Raw genomic sequence first — 19,372 nt, 5'->3', positions numbered from 1 at the left:
TTACACCGTACACACTGTACACGAAACCTGCCCAAGCTCATACAAATAACATTAGCTTGCACTATGCTAAAACCAAGGATTTCTAACCCCAAACCCAAGTTTCTTCTACTGAACTGCTTTTTCCAAAGAATCATCAGTCTCCTTTGCCCTGTAGAAGACTACTTTATTAAAGGTATCACATGAATACAAAGAAAACGACTACAATTGCTAAGTGCCAAACTGAATGGTAAAGTAAGTACTGTAAGTACAAGGTGAGCCAATAATTTTTTACTGAGAAGAGGAGGCTCTGAACTGAGCCATTAAAGAAAAAAAAAACAAAGGAAAAAGAAGAAAGATGTGTACAAGTGAAAGAGGGGACATTAGAGAAGCAAGAAGGTAGAGGGCACAGGTATATCTCAGGACAATGAACATAAACACTTCGGATTTATGGACAGTTTTCATTTATTAGGAAATAAGGCTAAGGAAGGTAAACTGGAGCCATAAGGATACTCTGTTTTACTGATTACTGTTTATTAAAATACACTAAGTGCCAGACATAATAAGCACTTAATACACATCATCTCATTAAAAAGTACAATAGTCCTGCAAAGTTTGTTTTTGTTTTCCTTATTTTGACCTAGAAGACTCCTATTTAGGGAAGTTTAGTAATTTTCTCAAAATTACCCTGTTAGTAATTATGAGCAAGAATTTGAACCCAGCTCTGCTCTGCTCCAAAATCTATGTTCTTTTCATACTAGTAGGAAAGAAGGTAGGTACAGATTGTGTGAGTGAGAGAAGTAACAGAGGTACAACAAATAAGGCAGCAGGATATCCTAGCGGACTGATAATATAATTTAAAGTATTTAAAACATTAATTTTTTTATTAACAAGTAATACATCACTGTAGAAAAATTCCTCTCAAAAATGCTTGTCAGATAAACAGAGTGAAGGGAAGAAATAAACAGCCATATTTATTCACAGCCTCTTAAAAGCAACTGAACTTTTTTTAGATTCAGTCACTATTTGAATCTTTTCTGAAGATTACTTTTTTAAAAAATCAAAAGCTTAATTCTAAACTTATAGCTACAGAACAAATGTAATCTGTTATATCCAAATCAAATTCTATGGGTCATATGAAAGCTTTGTACATTTCTATAAATTAGGGAATCTGAGTGGGAACAATAAACAAGGATTTTACTTTTTCAAAAAAAAGATTTTTTAAATTTATTGGATAGAGAAAGCACAAATAGGGGTAGGGGCAAAAGGAGAGGGACAAGTGGATTCCCCACTGAGCGGGAACCTAAAAACTACAAAGGGCTTATCCCAGGACCCTGAGATCATAACCTGAGCCAAAGTCAATAGCTCAATCAACTGAGCCATCCAAGCACCCCAAGGATTTTACTTCTAATTCAGTCAGTTTCAATCTCACACTTGAGATGATAAATTTATGAATTAGGTAATAATGTAAATTATCTTTAAAGAAAGGACAGCAATAGCAAAACTAGCTATTATTTCCCAACTGTCTTCTCCATGCCAGAACTGCTCTTAACCTTTTACAGAGAGGAAATCAAAATTCCAAGGTTAAGTAACTGCTCCAAACCAAAAAGGCTGGTATGTGACTATGGTGTGTGACTGGGGCTGCAGTAACTAACTGCCACAAACTGGGTGTCTTACAACAAAGTGCAATTTACTCTCTCACAATTCTGGAAGACAGAAGTCTGAATTCTAGGTGTCAGCAGGGCTCTACTCCCTCTGGGACTCTGGGAAGACTCCTTCCTTGCTTCCTTGTAGCTTCTGGTAGTGGCCGCCAATTCTTGGTGTTCTTTGGCTTGCAGCTGCATCACTCCACCTCTGCCTCTATGACTGCCTGCTTCTCCCTATGTGTCTGTCTTCACATCACCTTCCCTCTGCATCTGTTGTCTATCTCTTCTTATAAGGACACCAGTCATATTGGCTAGGAGCCCACCCTTTCTCTCTGCTCCTCCCTTGCTTGCTCTCTCAAATAAAATAAAATAAAATCTTTTAAATAAAGAATAAAATTGGTGTCAATTGTGAGTATTCTGATGTTTTAAACAGTACCAAGTCTTCATATTTTTCAACTTAAAGACAGATTGAAAACGACTCTGTTGGGGTGGCTCAGTGGGTTAAAGCCTCTGCCTTCAGCTCAGGTCATGATCCCAGGGTCCTGGGATCCAGCACCTCAACGGGCTCCCTGCTCAGCTGGGAGCCTGCTTCTCCCTGCCTCTGCCTGCATCTCTGCCTACTTGTGATCTCTCCTCTCTGTGTCAAATAAGTAAAGTCTTTTTAAAAATTTTGTTGTGATTAGTAGGTGTTGCTGAGGTCAAAGGCAGGCAGCCCCAAGATGGGCCACTTAGGCATTAACGTTATTTTGAGTTAAAGGTAATCAAAACCCAGCAGACTGAGGAAAAGCTCTTCACTTTCCTCTCAATTGCCTGCTTTTATCAGGAAGAAAGCTATTCAGAGAGATTCCTCTTTACCGAAGAAACTTATCTAAATAACAAGGCAACCTTTGCTTTCTAATTACCTCCTTTTACCTTCCTGCTAATGGTCTTTTTCTCTCTTGTATCCTCAGACCCCTACTCCTCTCCTTAGCTCATATATAAGCACAATGTTGCCTGGCTGCCTGGGATTTCCAGGTCTGTGTGAGTTTTCTGTACATGGATTACCAAATTTGATTTTCTCCTGTTAATCTGTCTCATGTCAATTTGATTCTTAGTCCACCTAGAAGGATCTTGAAGGGTAGCGAATATTCTTCCTCCCTGACAATATCATCCCAGGACTAGCTTAATTTTTAGTGTTTGAAATGTAATTTTATAATATAAATTTTCATACAAAGTTTTATATATGACATTTAACCCATTTCTACACAAAAAAATAAATTCCAACATAAAATTCCTTAAAAGTCTTACTAAGGTTATCAAGTTATAAAAACTGCCTAGGATAGAACTGATGAAAAGGGCTTTGCTAATTATGATCCAAACTATATAACAGGGTAGATCAAAGGAACAGACAAATCAATGAGTAAAGCAGAGCTTTCTATTTGGAGGAATACATGATCATTTCTATATAAAATATTGTTTTTGTATAGTCCAACAGATGTTCAAATATTAGTGGCTTTTACCTTTGTCTCCAGTGCTCCTTCCCGGCAATGCTGCTTTATACCACGTGGCATCCATTATACCGCCCTCTCTAAATTGTCACTGGTCTTATCTCCACCCCCTAGTCCAATTTTTTATTCCTAGATGTATTCACTTAGTTAAGTTTCTTACCTCCTAATTGAACTCTTACCATCTCTATCTATTTCAAATCTATGGTGATCTTTTCAAAATTAAACTATATGTATGTGACTTTTTAATCCTTTTTGGTTGTGCTTCACTAAAAACTTGACTTTTAAAAAAATTGGTAATGATAGTTCATTGAATCCCTTAATCTCACACCCAGTCAGTGGTTGTCTTTTGATACCTGTAAATGGTACTAAAAGAGGACTTATTTCAACTACCTCCATTTTGACTTCAGTCTGTACTTTTTTTTTTTTTTTAAGATTTTATTTATTTATTTGACAGACAGATCACAAGTAGGCAGAGAGGCAGGCAGAGAGAGAGGAGGAAGCAGGCTCCCTGCTGAGCAGAGAGCCCGATGCGGGGCTCGATCCCAGGACCCTGGGATCATGACCTGAGCCGAAAGCAGAGGCTTTAACCCACTGAGCCACCCAGGCGCCCCCAGTCGGTACTTTCTAACTGATTCTTTCCAGCTTATTGATTAACTCAAGCAAAAGATCCTACAGGCAAAGTATCCCCATGACTGGGGACCAAAATTACCCCTTCAGTAATAAGGACTGCTCTGAGCCAGCAAAATCAGCATGGCTGACCCCCAAGACAATGACTCACCGGACCTTTACTGCCCACCTGTGTGTACCCAGTGAACTTTGTCCCACATTTTCCTTATATAAACCTAGAAGTATTTTCAACACTTTGGAGATAGCCTTTGGGAAACTAGTCCACTATCTTCCCGTGTTGGCCACACTGAAATAGATTCTCTTCTTGTTTCACCACTACTTCTCTTTCTGTCTTTGATTTTGTCAGCGGCAACTGGCCTAATCTGATCTATTTGGGACCCCTGGAGCCAGGTGCTCTTGCACCCCTGTGTCCTGGCCACAGTCTCACCACTGTGCCAAGCATCCAAGTTCAAAATCTCAACATCAACTTAAGCACTGGCCTCCGAGTGCTAATTCTTCCTTAGCAATATACTTAGTATCCCTGAATTTGACTCTCATTGCTTGCACTACAGATCAAACTTTGAGACCTCATTCTAATATTTTTAAAAGGAGGGGGGAAAGTACACTACATCTTTTTAAAAAATAGCTGTTAAAAAAACTTTTTCAAAACTAAACATAATCATATATAATCTGAGACCTGAGAACTTAGAACAATAGCCAGCTTAGTGTATTGATGAACAATGCTATTAGATGTTATAATCTTATAATCATTCTTAAATAAGTTTCAATTAATTTTAGAAATTAAACTACAAATCCATGTAACTGTTGGTTGGCTGGTCTATGGCTTCCAATTTTTCAGAACTAATATGTATACAACAGCACTTCTTTTTTTCTTTTTAAAGATTTTATTTATTTATTTGACAGGCAGAGATCACAAGTAGGCAGGGAGGCAGGCAGAGAGAGAGAGGTGGAAGCAGGCTCCCCGCTGAGAAGGGGAGCTCAATTCCAGGCCCCTGGGATCATGACCTGAGCCGAGGGCAGAGACTTTAACCCACTGAGACACCCAGGCGCCCCTTCTTCTTTTTTTTTTTTTTAATTTCTTTTCAACGTAACAGTATTCATTGTTTTTGCACCACACCCAGTGCTCCATGCAATCCATGCTCTCGCTAATACCCACCACCTGGTTCCCTCAACCTCCTACCCCCCGCCCCTTCAAAACCCTCAGGTTGCTTTTCAGAGTCCATAGTCTCTCATGGTTCACCTCCCCTTCCAATTTCCCTCAACTCCCTTCTCCTCTCCATCTCCCCTTGTCCTCCATGTTATTTGTTATGCTCCACAAATAAGTGAAACCATATGATAATTGACTCTCTCTGCTTGACTTATTTCACTCAGCATAATCTCTTCCAGTCCTGTCCATGTTGCTACAAAAGTTGGGGATTCATCCTTTCTGATGGAGGCATAATACTCCATAGTGTATATGGACCACATCTTCCTTACCCATTCGTCTGATGAAGGGCATCTTGGTTCTTTCCACAGTTTGGCAACCGTGGCCATTGCTGCTATAGACACTGGGGTACAGATGGCCCTTCTTTTCACTACATCTGTATCTTTGGGGTAAATACCCAATAGTGCAATTGCAGGGACATAGGGAAGCTCTATTTTTAATTTCTTGAGGAATGTCCACACTGTTCTCCAAAGTGGCTGCACCAACTTGCATTCCCACCAACGGTGGAAGAGGGTTCCCCTTTCTCCACATCCCCTCCAACACATGTTGTTTCCTTGCTAATTTTGGCCATTCTAACTGGTGTAAGGTGGTATCTCAACGTGGTTTTAATTTGAATCTCCCTGATGGCTATTGATGATGAACATTTTTTCATGTGTCTGATAGCCATTTGTATGTCTTCATTGGAGAAGTGTCTGTTCATGTCTTCTGCCCATTTTTTGATATGATTATCTGTTTTGTGTGTGTTGAGTTTGAGGAGTTCTTTATAGATCCTGGATATCAACCTTTTGTCTGTACTGTCATTTGCAAATATCTTCTCCCATTCCGTGGGTTGCCTCTTTGTTTTGTTGACTGTTTCCTTTGCTGTGCAGAAGCTTTTGATCTTGATGAAGTCCCAAAAGTTCATTTTCGCTTGTGTTTCCTTTGCCTTTGGAGACATATCTTGAAATAAGTTGCTGTGGCTGATATCGAAGAGGTTACTGCCTATGTTCTCCTCTAGGATTCTGATGGATTCCTGTCTCATGTTGAGGTCTTTTATCCATTTCGAGTTTATCTTTGTGTACGGTGTAAGAGAATGGTCGAGTTTCATTCTTCTACATATAGCTGTCCAGTTTCCCCAGCACTATTTATTGAAGAGACTGTCTTTTTTCCACTGGATATTTTTTCCTGTTTTGTCGAAGATTATTTGACCATAGAGTTGAGGGTCCGCATCTGGGCTCTCTGTTTCACTGGTCTATGTGCCTGTTTTTATGCCAGTACCATGCTGTCTTGGTGATCACAGCTGCCCCTACTTCTTTTTAAAATAAACCTCAAAAAGGGGCACCCGGGTGGCTCATTCGTTAAGTGTCTGCCTTCGGCTCAGGTCACAATCCCAGAGTCCTAGGATCAAGCCCCATGTTGGGCTCCCTGCTCAGGAGGAAGCCTGCTTCTTCCTCTCCCACTCTCACTCCCCCTGCTTGTGCTCCCTCTCTCACTGTGTCTCTCTCTGTCAAATAAATAAAATCTTTTTAAAAATAAAATAAATAATAAACCTCAAAAAAAGCCTGTGTTTGTGTACAGGAGCAGGGGATGTATTTTATGCCATTTTTAAAATCATGTACTCCCCCCTCCTTTGCTACAACATTTGCCAATCAACCTGTTTGCTGAATTTTCAGCACTCTCTAGATGACTGTTCAACTGGCAAATTTGTTTTACCTATAGACATGGGTGGATATCATATTAATACAAGTTTCATCTTGTACTCTATAACACTTTCCTTGGCTAATTTCAATAACTCCTTGAGACACACAATACCATTCAGATGATCAATAAACTCTCAGTAAACTGTTCTAAAATTTCTTGATTGTACTCATTCAATTTGGTTAATTAATTTGTTCATTAAAACATCTTAGCCCCTATTAAATGCCAAATATTGTGCTACAGGATGGGAATACATAATGGAAAAACACATTGTTCATACTACAAAAGAATTTACAGGCTAGTGAAAGTAAAATCATGTTAATAATTATCAGATATAATTTGATAATGTTAAGAAAAGCCATAAGCTAGTCCTTATGGGATCTGAGAAGCATTTATATCAGGTGGGGAAAGGGAGGAATCAGGGAACATTTTCCATAGTGTTGACAGGAATGAAATTTGAAACAAACGGAAGAATAAGAAAAAGACGGACAATTCAGTAGATCTGGCAGCATGCCACATTCCAGAAACTACAGTAGTTTGCTATGGCTAGAGCAAACAGTAAGGGAGTGGTAGGAGGTAAGGCTAAAGAAGCAGAAAAGTAGCCTATCTTGAAGAAAAATACATTCCACGTTAAGGGGTTTGAATATAAGCTTGAATACTAGAAGCCATAGGAAAAATTTTAAGCAAGAAATTTTAAGAAAGAAAATCACAGAACTTAGTGCCTAGAGATAGGATAATGATAATCAAGTTTAGTTTGAATTCCAGGATTTCTGATGTGAAAAACCATGTGGATGTGGGATGCCTGGGTGGCCCAGTGGGTTAAAGCCTCTGTCTTTGGCTCCGGTCATGATCTCAGGGTTCTGGGATCAAGCCCCGCATAGGGCTCTCTGCTCAGCAGGGAGCCTGCTTCCCTTCCTCTCTCTCTCTCTCTCTGCCTGCCTCTCTGCCTACTCTGTCAAATAAATAAATAAAATCTTAAAAAAAAATGTGGATGATGATGGCACTCACTGTAGGACAGGTTCATCACTGCTTCTTCTATTATGAAATGCATCATGTAATTCCAAGGTCAGCTCTCAGTCCTCCCTTTATGTGAACTATAATAAGCAGGAGCACTGAGCATAATTGTTCACAGGCTTTTTCCTAAAACTGGTTTCCAGGACCAAGTTTACCTTGTTTTTCTCCCACCTCACTGGCTGCTCCTTTTCAATCCCTTTTGCTGTTCCTCCTCATCTCCCCAGCCTCCAGAAACACTGGAGTGACTGGGCTGTCTCACTTTTCTTTGACCTGTAACCACTCTCTTGACTTCATTCCACCTTATGTCTTTATAAAGCATCTAGGCTGATTAACCCTCAAAATTTATAACCCAAGTCTCAACCTTCCCCCTAGACTCATATATTCAATTGCCTACTCATTATTTCCAATTTGAATGTCTAAAAGTCATCTCATCCTAACAAGTCACCCTCCAAAAGCCCCTAAAACTATACTAAAAACACTTCTGCAGTCTTCCCCCATCTCAATAAATTATAACTCCATCCTTCCAATGTAGGTCAAAATATCTTAAAGTTATCTTTTATTCTACAATTTCTCTCACCCCCCAACATGTTTACTACCTGAGAAAATTCCATTAGCTCTATGTTCATAATATATTCTTTTTATTAAAAAAATTCATTAATCCAACATTTGCCTATGTTTTAACAATTCAATATACAGTAACTAAACAAAAGAATAAATTTTATACATGATATCCATGTCATAATATATTCTAAATCTAAATGCTTTTTACTGCAACCATTCTACTGTGGCCCCCTAATCTCCTGCTTGAATTATGGCAGCAGACCTTTATCTAGTTTCTCTGTGTAGGACCAAGGGCAAGCTGCTCCAAGATGGGCCAGTGGTAATACGGATCATTTAAGTTAAAAAGCCATCAAAACCCAGCAGATTCAGAAAAAGGTTTTAACTCCCCCCACAACTGCCTAAAAATAACTTAGAGAACCTGCTCCAGGAAGAAAGCTATCACCTAAGATAACTACATTATACAATGAACTAGATAGGGTCAACAGGGAAGAACCTAGAGAGCCAGGCCTGTTTGATCAGTCTTCTATGTCCCATGGTTTCTGAGTGGCCCAGCAAACATTTGTTTACCAAGCAATTACTTATCTTCCTGTGAACTACATTCCTTCCCTTTGAAGTAACTGCCCCCCTACCCTTCTCCTTAGTTCATTATGACACATATACCTCATTTTGCCTGGTTTTGGAATGTCCATGTCTGTGTGGACTCCCCATATGTACACTATTAAATTTGATTTTCTCCTATTAATCCATCTCATGTCAATTTAATTCTTAGCCCAGCTAGCTAGAGGGACTTTGAAGAAGACAGGGCATTCTTGCTTCCCCATACCTGCTTCTACTTTTATCCTCCAGGTAATATTCTCCTTATCATGGCCAGAGTGACTCTTTTAACTTTAAGTAAAATCATGTCACCTATGTGTGTGAACCTTTTCAGTGGCTTCCAAAATCCTTACAGTGGCCCATGTGCTGTGCAGCCCAATACTTTACCACTCTAACCTCATTTCTGCTATTCTTCTCCACTTCTCACTCTGGCCTCTGGCCTCTTTGCTGCTCCTCAAACATCCTAATAAACACACTCTTCAGGACTTTTGCTCTTATTCTTTCTTCTGCCTGGTACATCCTTCCCTCAGTTACCAATATGGCTCATTCCCTGGCTTCTTTTAGATCTTTATTCAAGTACCACTTTACTGAAGCCTTCCTATTTTATTTAAAACTGTCAACCATTCATATTCCCTTCCCTTCATTTTTCTTCATGGCACTTTTCACTATCCAACATACTTCAGATATAGTGAATTAAACAGCGAGTCAATGAAAGATAAGAATGTACATTATCAACAATTATGGGCCCTTCTTTTCACACAGACTGTGTGGAAAAAGAGAATACAGACCAGCACCTACAAGAATCAAAACAAGAGGTAAGAGTGCTAGGATGTGAATTCTAGCTATGTGACTAAGAAACGACTTAATCTCAGATTTAATGCCCCTCCCCCCACAAAAAAGGAATAATAACAACATTACCATTGTGTCATTATATCAAATGAATCAAATGACATATGTATGCAAAATTCACAGCACAGTAAAAACTTAAAGGCAAGTTGTTAATATTTTTATTACTAAACAGAATTAAGACAGGACTTTTCATTTTTTTTAAGAGGTAAAACTGGAACACTTATATGCTGAACAGAGAAAGAAAAAAGAGGCTGAAGAAAATAAGAGGAAGGTGATGATATTCAAAATTCCTATTAATTATTTTTTTAAAAGACTTATCAGCAAAGTAATAAAGTTGGATTTGCTTTTCACATATAAAACACATACTGCCTTTTACTATGAAATCAAGTTCAACTCAATACTATAATCAATATAAAAATGCAATCTATTTTTCCTTATCTAAACTCCTACACTTATATCTAGATGACTTAGCTCCCATCCAGTCAATATATTACCACCAGACAAATCTTCCTATTTATAGCTTTATTTTGCAGAGACTCCTAACATCCTCCAACCTTAGTTTCTGTGCTACCTTTCTTCCATAGCTTAAAACTCAATTACTAATTTAGAGAACAAACTGACGATTACCAGAGATGGGGGTCGGCAGGGGGATGGGTGCAATAAGTGATGGGGATTAAAGAGTACCCTTATCACTATGAGCACTGAGTAATGTTTAGAATGCTGAATCACTGTACTGTACACCTGAAACTAATATAACACTGTATGTTAACTACACTGAAATTAAAAACCTTAATTAAAAAAAAAACCCTCAATTACCAGCTGAGAATCTTGTTATCAAAATAAAGGCCACATTTCTAGCCTCTAGCCGCCCTTACAGCTAGTGTGTCCTTGTTACTAAGTGGAGGTAGTACACGGCAGCTTCCTCAAACCATCTTTAAAAGACCTACCCCTTTGTTCTTTATCTCTTCTTTCACACTGCAGCCTGGAAAAGAATGTGACAACAGAGCTCTGTCCTTCATTCTGGACTGTTAGCATCAGTTTCAATCCCTACCAATGGCAGAGCAGTAAACTAGACAGAGTGAGGACCTAGTAAAACAGTACCTCCACCCTAGCCAGAGACTGTGTTTCAAAGGGATTTTTACATGAGAAGGAAAATCTCAATTCCTCATGGTTAAACCCAATCCTAACAGATACACACTGTATCAATCATGTCACTTCCCTAGTTTACATACTCATTATCAAATACTCAAAGTCTATCCACAATCTGGCACTGGCTTATTTGCCCTTACTCCTATATTCTCTATACACCTTTTGATTTTCTGTCACTACACCTTTCCTCATATTAATCTCCTTTCTTGGAATGCATCCAACTTCCCATTTAGAAATGTTATTTATCCTTCCAGTTCCAGTTCAAAGCCCACTTCCACCACAAAGCCTCCCATGGTTATTAAAGACAGATGTAATCTTATCTTCCTTTGAACTATTAAGGCATGTTCTGCTTGTGCCACTCACCTAGCAAGGCTTTGTTTTCCTTTTAGATGTATAATCTCATATCCCCCCAAAGATTCTAGGGTCCTTAAGAAAGACGACTCTCTGCTTAGCAAAAAAAAAAAAAATTTAAAGAGGCTCTGTTCACATTTTTCTAATGTTCACTATGTCCACAGCAGCGCTTTGCATACAGAATGTGCAAAATATCGATTAAAACTCTTGATAATTTTAACTCAGTCTATGAGTTTTTACCACCAAAACCCACTAAATCCTTTATCAGCTAAAATTCAAGGGTAGCCTGACCTAATGTCCAGATTGTAATAAAATCTACTGGATATAAACACAAGGTTTGTGAACATGGGAGTGCAGATAATCCTTTCAGATACTAACTTCATTTCCTTTGGATATATACCCAGTAGTGGGACTGTGGGATCATATGGTAGTTCCTTTGTAAATTTTCTGATGCTCTTCCATAATGGTTGTACCGATACATTCCACTGGGGTTCCCTTTTCTCTACACCTTCACCAGCACTTGTTATCCCTTTTTGTTAAGAGTGGACCTTAAGTATTCTCACTGAAGTGTTTACACCAAAGAAATCTTTTTAAAAAAGTTCTCCGTTAACTGTGGTAGGTGATGGATGTGTTAATCAGCTTGATTATGGTGATCATTTCACAATGCATACATACATATATCAAACCATCATACACTGAAGACCTTAAAATATACAATTTTTATTTGTTAATTATATACCTCAGTAAAGGTAGGGGGAAAAAGTTCATATTAAAGACAACAGTCCATAACTTATCCTAGAAAGAAAGAAGCTACAAGGGGGAAGAGGAACTAGAGTTCACTCGATTTTAAAAAGTAGTGCTTATTAACTGTCAAAAGCATACAAAGCATAATACAGAATACAATGGTAAACTGTACACCTGCCCATTAGCTTAAATACAAAACACAAAGAACCAGAGCTAAAACAGAACAGATGTAGATGACTAGATTAGTTTAAAGGTTATCATATTTCTCAACTTTGTTTTCCCACCACTGTAATTGTTCCTCTAAATAAAACTGTCATTTCTTCTTAGTAACTCTAAAAATATATCCTATCCCTCAGAACCAAACTGAATTTAATGAGCTGGGAAAGGAGGAATTTGAAGGGCATGCAGTTTTCACACTGTATAAGAAGGACTGGAAAATTTCCATTTTTGAATGTAAATCCGTCTTAAAGGAAATCAATATAAGACCTAAACAGGTCACCCGACAAAATGCTGAGTAATAAGGTAAATCACAGTAAGTATTAATTAGATTAAGTTCTAAAAATGGCATTTTAGGGGCGCCTGGGTGGCTCAGTGGGTTAAAGCCTCTGCCTTCGGCTCAGGTCATGATCCCAGGGTCCTGGGATCAAGCCCCACATCAGGCTCTCTGCTCAGCCGGGAGCCTGCTTCCTCCTCTCTCTCTCTCTCTGCCTGCCTCTCTGCCTACTTGTGATCTCTGTCTGTCAAATAAATTTAAAAAAAAAAAAAAAACTTAAAAAAAGAATTATTCCCTTTCTCTCTCTCTCTTTAATAAATAAATAAATAAAAATGGCATTTTTAAGTACCCCTTTGAACTAATACTTCCACACTAAAGAATTTATCTGGAATCCCTTCTCCAAAGTAAAAATCTCAAAAGCAATTTTTTAAAGGTTGCTTGAACTTTATCTGACTGTGAAAAGAAATGAAGAATGGTATCACCTGAACCAAGATTAATATATTTAGCTAAGGCCTTTTTTATCTATGAAATGTGTACAAAGAAGGCTGAATACAAACAATTATCAGAGATCATTATATTTACCCTGAAAGATTATTGAGAATTGTAAAGTGTAATTTAAAAATTACTATTTTTGTAATAAATGTTAATGTTAATGTTTGCCAGTATGTTTCTTTAAAACTCTAAATCAAGGGCAGGAAATTCTTTTCTGTAAAGGGCCTGAAAGTAAACACTCTAGGCTTTGCAAACCAAGAAGCAAAGTCGAGGATATCATAAGGGCCTATTTAGCCAGCGCAATTCTATCCGGTTAAACAGTGATTTTGTTGTTTATGTAGTAAAACTTAAACTGACCCTGCGCACCGCACCCCCCCCCCCCCCCCCCCCGGGGAACCTACTTAAAAGCTAGTCCAGGAAACCAGTAAAATATGGTCGACCAGTCTCAGATAACAGAGCCCAAATACAAGGGTGGGTCAGGTCAGGTAGAGATAACAAAGCCCGGATGCAGGGATGCAGGGATGAGTTGGGCCAGGTGGTGACATCCAATCAGTGGGGTGCGCATACTGTCTCCCTAGCTACCAAGGAGTGTGGGCCGGCCTTTTGGGCGCCTTTTGGACACCAATTCTGACCAAGGTGATAGGCTAGTTCAAATAGCTACTATGGGGTGAACTGTAATTCAATTGGCCACCCGTGTGTGACCTAGCATGACTGTGCAGCTTTCTCTCTGTGTTACAATCTCATTGGCCACCTGTGTGTGGCCGTGCTCAACCACATGGCCTTTGCTCTATAAAAGTTAGTCTGTAAGGCAGGGAAGGATCGCCTCTTTGTATGAGACGGCCCCAAGCCGGTCGGTTTGATTCTCGATGCTTGGCGCGAAATAAAACTTTGCTTGACCTTCGTTTTTTATCAGTCTCGCTCCTTTGATTATAGACCCAACAATATTATGTAGGTTCTTTATATAAAAAGAGAAAACAACTTTGCACAAATTTGTATTGATGAAATTCAAAATATATTAGCACTAGCATACAATCTTCTGGTAACACAGGTCTACTAATAAGAATGAAATTATTTTGTGGGGATAACATTTCACATAACTGGGGTTCAAAGTTAGTGTTTTCTATCACCAAACCAATCGCAAATGTTCATCTATAGAAGCAGTCTCAGTTCCTGAGCTTTACAAAATGGTCTGGACCAGCCATATTTACTTTGTCATGACTTGCTGTAAGTACCAAAGTTGCTTGAGAAACAAATTAAAACACAGCACAAACCTCGTAATTTCTAAGAGTCAGCTTCTAAGCCACTGCAATTCATCTGAATAGGAAAATTTTAAATTTCTTAACATACAGTGCCTTATCTTTAACCATTATTTCTACCCAGCAATTTATTCTTCCTTGACTCTTAGCTGTAAGCTAAGTATAAACAAAGAATAATGCTAAATGCAGAAGAGAAATCTAATCCTCTTAAAAATCTTATTATGTAAGAATCCAAGTTATATAGGAATATAACTAGGAAATGAGGAAAACAGAAAATAACCAGGATTAAATAATTGAGGGCAGTAAATGACATAGTAAGATAAAAGCAGAGGAGAGTTGGGATTTCTCTATCAAACATGTTGTGGGTGGAAAGGGGAGTCCTATTCCATTAAAATTTAATGAAAATGTTTCCTGAACACTTTTGGCAATATTAATTTAAGGTAAATATTTAGTTTTTAAATTTACTCTGGATATTACTTTGAAAAATGTAGTCATCTGATTCTAACCATTCACACTGATAAATGCCTTTGCAAAAGTTAAGAATATCTCATTAGCTTTTTGAAGTTAGCTGTGTTCGGGTAATAGCTCAGTCTCACCAACAAAGGCCCTAGACTAGAAAATCATTATTTTTGTCATAAAAGGATGTGCCTGACTCCTACAACTGCCAAATTAAAGGAAATTCCTTGCTGCTAATAATAAACGAAGATATTAAACTTTAATATTAAGTGACATATTAAATATTTAAAATATTTCTTATGAATGATAAAATTAACAATGTTAGTTTTCTAATAACTTCACTGAATTAGATGGTGGAAAAACTAAAAACCAACTAAACAAGATATACAAACCTAACAGGATGGGGCTAGAGAAATACTGCCAAATATAAGCATTATAATTTAAAAATATCTTTTTTATAACTTTTTCAGCAGAGTCCAATGTGCTTTACAAGATTAATTTTTAAAAATTATACCCTTCTGGGAGAAGGGTATAGACCTACTGATTTTTGTGCCTAAAATATTTGGATTTCTGATCTTAGCACTCTAAGCTATATTACAAAAGCATTCTTATTTGACAAGTCTCCTCTTGCCTAATAATTTGATGTAATACAGCAATCAAAGTTCCTAAAATTTTTAAAATTGAGAAAATAAGCCAAGTGTTAGAAACTTACAGTGTAGAAGTTGGAAAGAACTTGTTATTACCCACTTACTTTTAATAAACCTCAACATATATATATATTTTTAGATTTTTTACTTATTCATTTGAGAGAGAGAACATGCCAGCAAGAGAGCTCAAGCAGGGGGCAGAGTCAAAGGGAGAGGGAGAATCAGACTCCCCGCTGAGCTTTAGAAAGCCCAACAGGGGCTCAATCCAGGACCCTGGTATCATGACCTGAGCCGAAGTTAGTCACTTAACCAACTGAGCCACCATGGCACCCCAACCCTCAACAAATTTTAACCTAAACTAGTAGCTAACAGAGGGTGGAGAGCTTGCAAAAAGAAGCATGTGCATTTTGGGAAAGTTCTCCAGGTTTCTCTAGTATTCCACACCTAATCCAGAACCAATTTTCTACATAGTCAACAGCCAAATTTTTAAAAATTGCAATTCTGTTTACACAACTGTATTCTCAGTGTTGGTACAAAATTCCTAATTTTAATTTCCTCTGGTTCTAAAGGTGATCCAATTTGAATACACAGCATTTTTTTAAACCTCATTAAAGCTGGAAGTCATAAATTTTTAGAGCTGAACAGCGTATCAGAGATCATCTAGACTGAATTTTTTGATTCTTCAAGAAAAAGAAACTAAGTCTCAAAAACACACCAAGAATCACAAACTAGAGTAAGAGACCTGAGACCTCAACAGTACTGCCTTGACTCTTCATTTCCCTTTTAACCATTAGACCAAGGTGCAGGAGACTCCTCAGGCACTTTGATATCAGAATTACATACATGAGAAGTAGTCAAAAAATTTCCATTTCAACAACCACTTAATGTAAAGAACCTTACTTAATTCAGAACCCAAAAGTTTTAAAGTAAATATTTATCTTCATAGTATAGTAAATATTAACAAATTGAGTTCTGATAATTTACTAAATTCCCATAGTATAAAATTCCAAATTATTGCTATTTCCATCTTAATATCTTACATTTAAGTAAAATGATCCAATTTCTAATGTTAAATTATTTTCTTCTACTTAACTATTCACAACGCAGTTATGATTCCAGCTTAGTGTAAAAGATTAAGGCTGGGAATCAAGACATCTAGGTTTCTGCCTCAATTTTACAATACTCTGTTAGCTTAGTAACAAATACCAACCTCTCTGACTCCATTTCTCATCTCCTTATCAGTGACTATCATAATGACAGTAACTATTTATTTTAAAAACTTAGCGCCAGGAATGTTACCTATACTGTTTTTAATTCCCACATTTTATAAGATAGGCATTATTCACCTATTTTACAGGTGAGGAAACTTAGGCTTGGAGAGATAAAGTTTTCCAATAAACTGAGCTTGTTAGTAGCTGACCTGGAATTTAACACCAGCTCTGCCTAACACCAACCTAGAGCCCATAGGTCCTTGTGTTACACTGTTTTGCTCATATCCTGATTTGTGTGATCCTAGAGTGGCTGAGTGAACAAGCACCATATTTGCAGAACTATTAGGGAGAGAAAAATGATAAAACAAATAAATATACATGCTGGGTAAACATACTGTGGCACTTCCTTCACGTATTAAACCAAAAATGAATTTTTAGCAAAATACTATGCTATTGATACTACTCTTACCACTATAAACTTAAAAGTGATCATTGTACAATTAAAGGATATATTGACTTTGCTTTTAGAAGTAACATCGCAGATTATGCGTAAAATAAATATCTTCATGCCTATTCCGTAATTGAAATAAAATTACTCTGAAAATCCCATTAAATCACATACACAGATTTAAAGTATTTAATAAAATTTGAAAAATGGCATAACCTGATAGAACAGAAGAAATCAAGAGAACTTGATACTAGTTCCTGCCCTTCCAAACAGATAAAAATAGCACCTGGTGTACCAGAAAAGGGGATGTACAGATTTTAGTACTGGACATCTCTACGAATTATTTACATTCTAGTAACAACCTACCTCCACCACTACAAATAGATGAAGATACTATGATTGCTGTTCAGAAGTCAAGATGCATCTCCAAGTTTGTCATGTCTTATATCAGTAAAATGTTCAGTAGATAGTGTACAACTAATTCTGTGTATAGTCCTTGACTCTCTTTTTAAAATTTAAATTCTATTATTATTAAACGCAGCCTAAAAGTAAAAACTAGAATTGGAGATTCTGGTTATCTTTTACCTCTATCATGCCTTACAACTAAAAGCATTTACTAGCCCAAAATGAAAGGTACTGTGCGTACTTCTGTTATGTGTCCTAATATGTGATCTGGGAAACTTCTTTATATAAAATCATCAATACCTCTATGACCCTGGCTCCTTTCCCTTAACAATGGCCAACGCGTTAATCTCTGTAATCCCCAACACTCTGACCAAGTCAATTCTCCCGGAGTTACATCTAGACAGAACTTCTTTTTCCCCCACTGTGTTTTAACCTCTGTTGGAGGCAAAAATCCCGACAGAACCACACCAACCGCGCATTAAAGGGGCGTTCTTCATCTGACCCACCTCCTGCATTAAACATTCATCCCGTCTGAAGACCTGGAAATCGCAAGAGGAAACTCGGACAAAAACTGCAAAATTCCGGAAACACACAGAAAGAAAAAGGGGAAACAGAGGAAGAGGAAGAAGACGCGGGGGAGGGCAGAGCCAGCCTGTCAACCTCAAGGGAGCTGAGGCTGGAGTAGAGCAGACCGGGAGGACCCCGTTCCCGGGCAGCGCCAACTCCCACTGCCGCTCGCACTCCTCACCTCGATCTCGCGGATGTTGTTGGAGGTGACGAAGATGCCGATGCCAATGGGGATGAAGATGAGGCCGATGATGAAGAAGGTAGGGAGCACCGTGCCAGCCGTGAGGATGGGCTGCCAAGCCGGCAACCGTTGCTGTTTGAAGGCCGTGTTATCCGGTCTCCGGTTCTTAGCGGTGCCCCCGGGAGGACATTGGGGTCCACCATCCACTTCATCCTTCGCGTTATAGTTCATCGCCATCGACCCCCACGGCGCGGCTCCGCGACGCGCAGGTGGACCACCCAGGGGACCCGCCTGCTGACCCTGACAGAAGACGCGCAGGCGCCGCTGCCGCCGCCACCTCCGCTGTAAAGGCGGAAGAGGCGGGACACCCTTCCGCAGACAGCCGCCGACCGGAAGCAGGTGTCGGCTGGGGACGCCAGAGGGAGGGAGAGAGGAAGGAGGGAGAAGACTGAGGACTAGGGGAGGGGAAAAAGGGAGGAGGATGGAAGGGGGAGGGAAAAGGCGGACGCACCCTGACCATCTGCCCTGTGACGACAAAGTGAGGGCCTCAACCCCCGGAGCGTGGAGCAGCGTTGCGCCTGCGCGTCCCTGGGAGTGAGGGGGTTTGGACGCTTACGCAACAGGTGTGTCTTTGCTTCACTCTCCCAAGCTTCTGTTCTCGCTCACCTACCTCCTGCTGTGGTTATCATGGCGACGGCGCTGCTAGGTCGCTGGTCCGACTCTCCCGGCCCAAATCACCTTCATCATCCCTGGAGCTGCTGACAGAGAAGGCTTTCTGCTGACCTGGGCGCCAGACAGGTTTTTGTCTTACCTCGAAATCCTCTCTGAAGGGAATCGGCGCATTTAAAAGACCCTGCCAAGAGAGCTTGAGCCTGGTGGGATGGCAGTGTTTGCTTGGTTTTCTCTAAAATTTTCTCTAAAATATATAAGCGATTTTCTCTAAAATACATAAACCTCAACTCAAGGCACAAATGTAAACGTTAAGCAAGATGCGTCGTAGGTGACCCTTTTGTACTAAGTCAAGAGTAAATCATGCCAATTGGTTAACCCCATTATCCTGCCACTTGTTCTCACTTTTTCCCTCCACTAATAGACTTAATGTTACATTTTACCTTATTTTCTGTACTCATGTTTCTCTTTTGCACATTGATTTTAGACGTCTGTTGTAATAAACTATAGGTCTCTACTACTGATAATCAAAAAACCTCAACAAATTATGGCATCACTATAAAATGAGATGCTATGTAGACAGTTTAAAACTACTAAGTATTTGATGATCCAAGGAGATACTCCTGATATATTAAAAGTAGCTAAATGACACCAAAGTACTATAGGTA

The 19,372-nt window shown here is 38.9% G+C and overlaps 1 protein-coding gene across 1 annotated transcript in view; it reads right to left on the bottom strand.

Annotated features, from left to right (window-relative positions):
- TMEM30A (transmembrane protein 30A) overlaps positions 1-18,375 on the bottom strand; it is a 37,940-nt gene extending 19,565 nt beyond the window's left edge. The window contains exon 1 of the mRNA XM_080805303.1: positions 18,036-18,375. Within this exon, the coding sequence (XP_080661429.1) occupies positions 18,036-18,272 (237 nt within the window). The 5' untranslated portion in view covers positions 18,273-18,375. The remainder of the gene's footprint in view (positions 1-18,035) is intronic.
- Between the last annotated feature and the right edge of the window lie 997 nt (positions 18,376-19,372).

The sequence above is a fragment of the Martes martes genome (genome assembly GCF_963455335.1).
Source record: "Martes martes genome assembly, chromosome: 6".
Lineage (NCBI taxonomy): Eukaryota > Metazoa > Chordata > Mammalia > Carnivora > Mustelidae > Martes > Martes martes.
The sequence above is the reverse complement of the archived record's forward strand: the minus strand, read 5'-3'. Positions and strand labels throughout refer to the sequence as shown.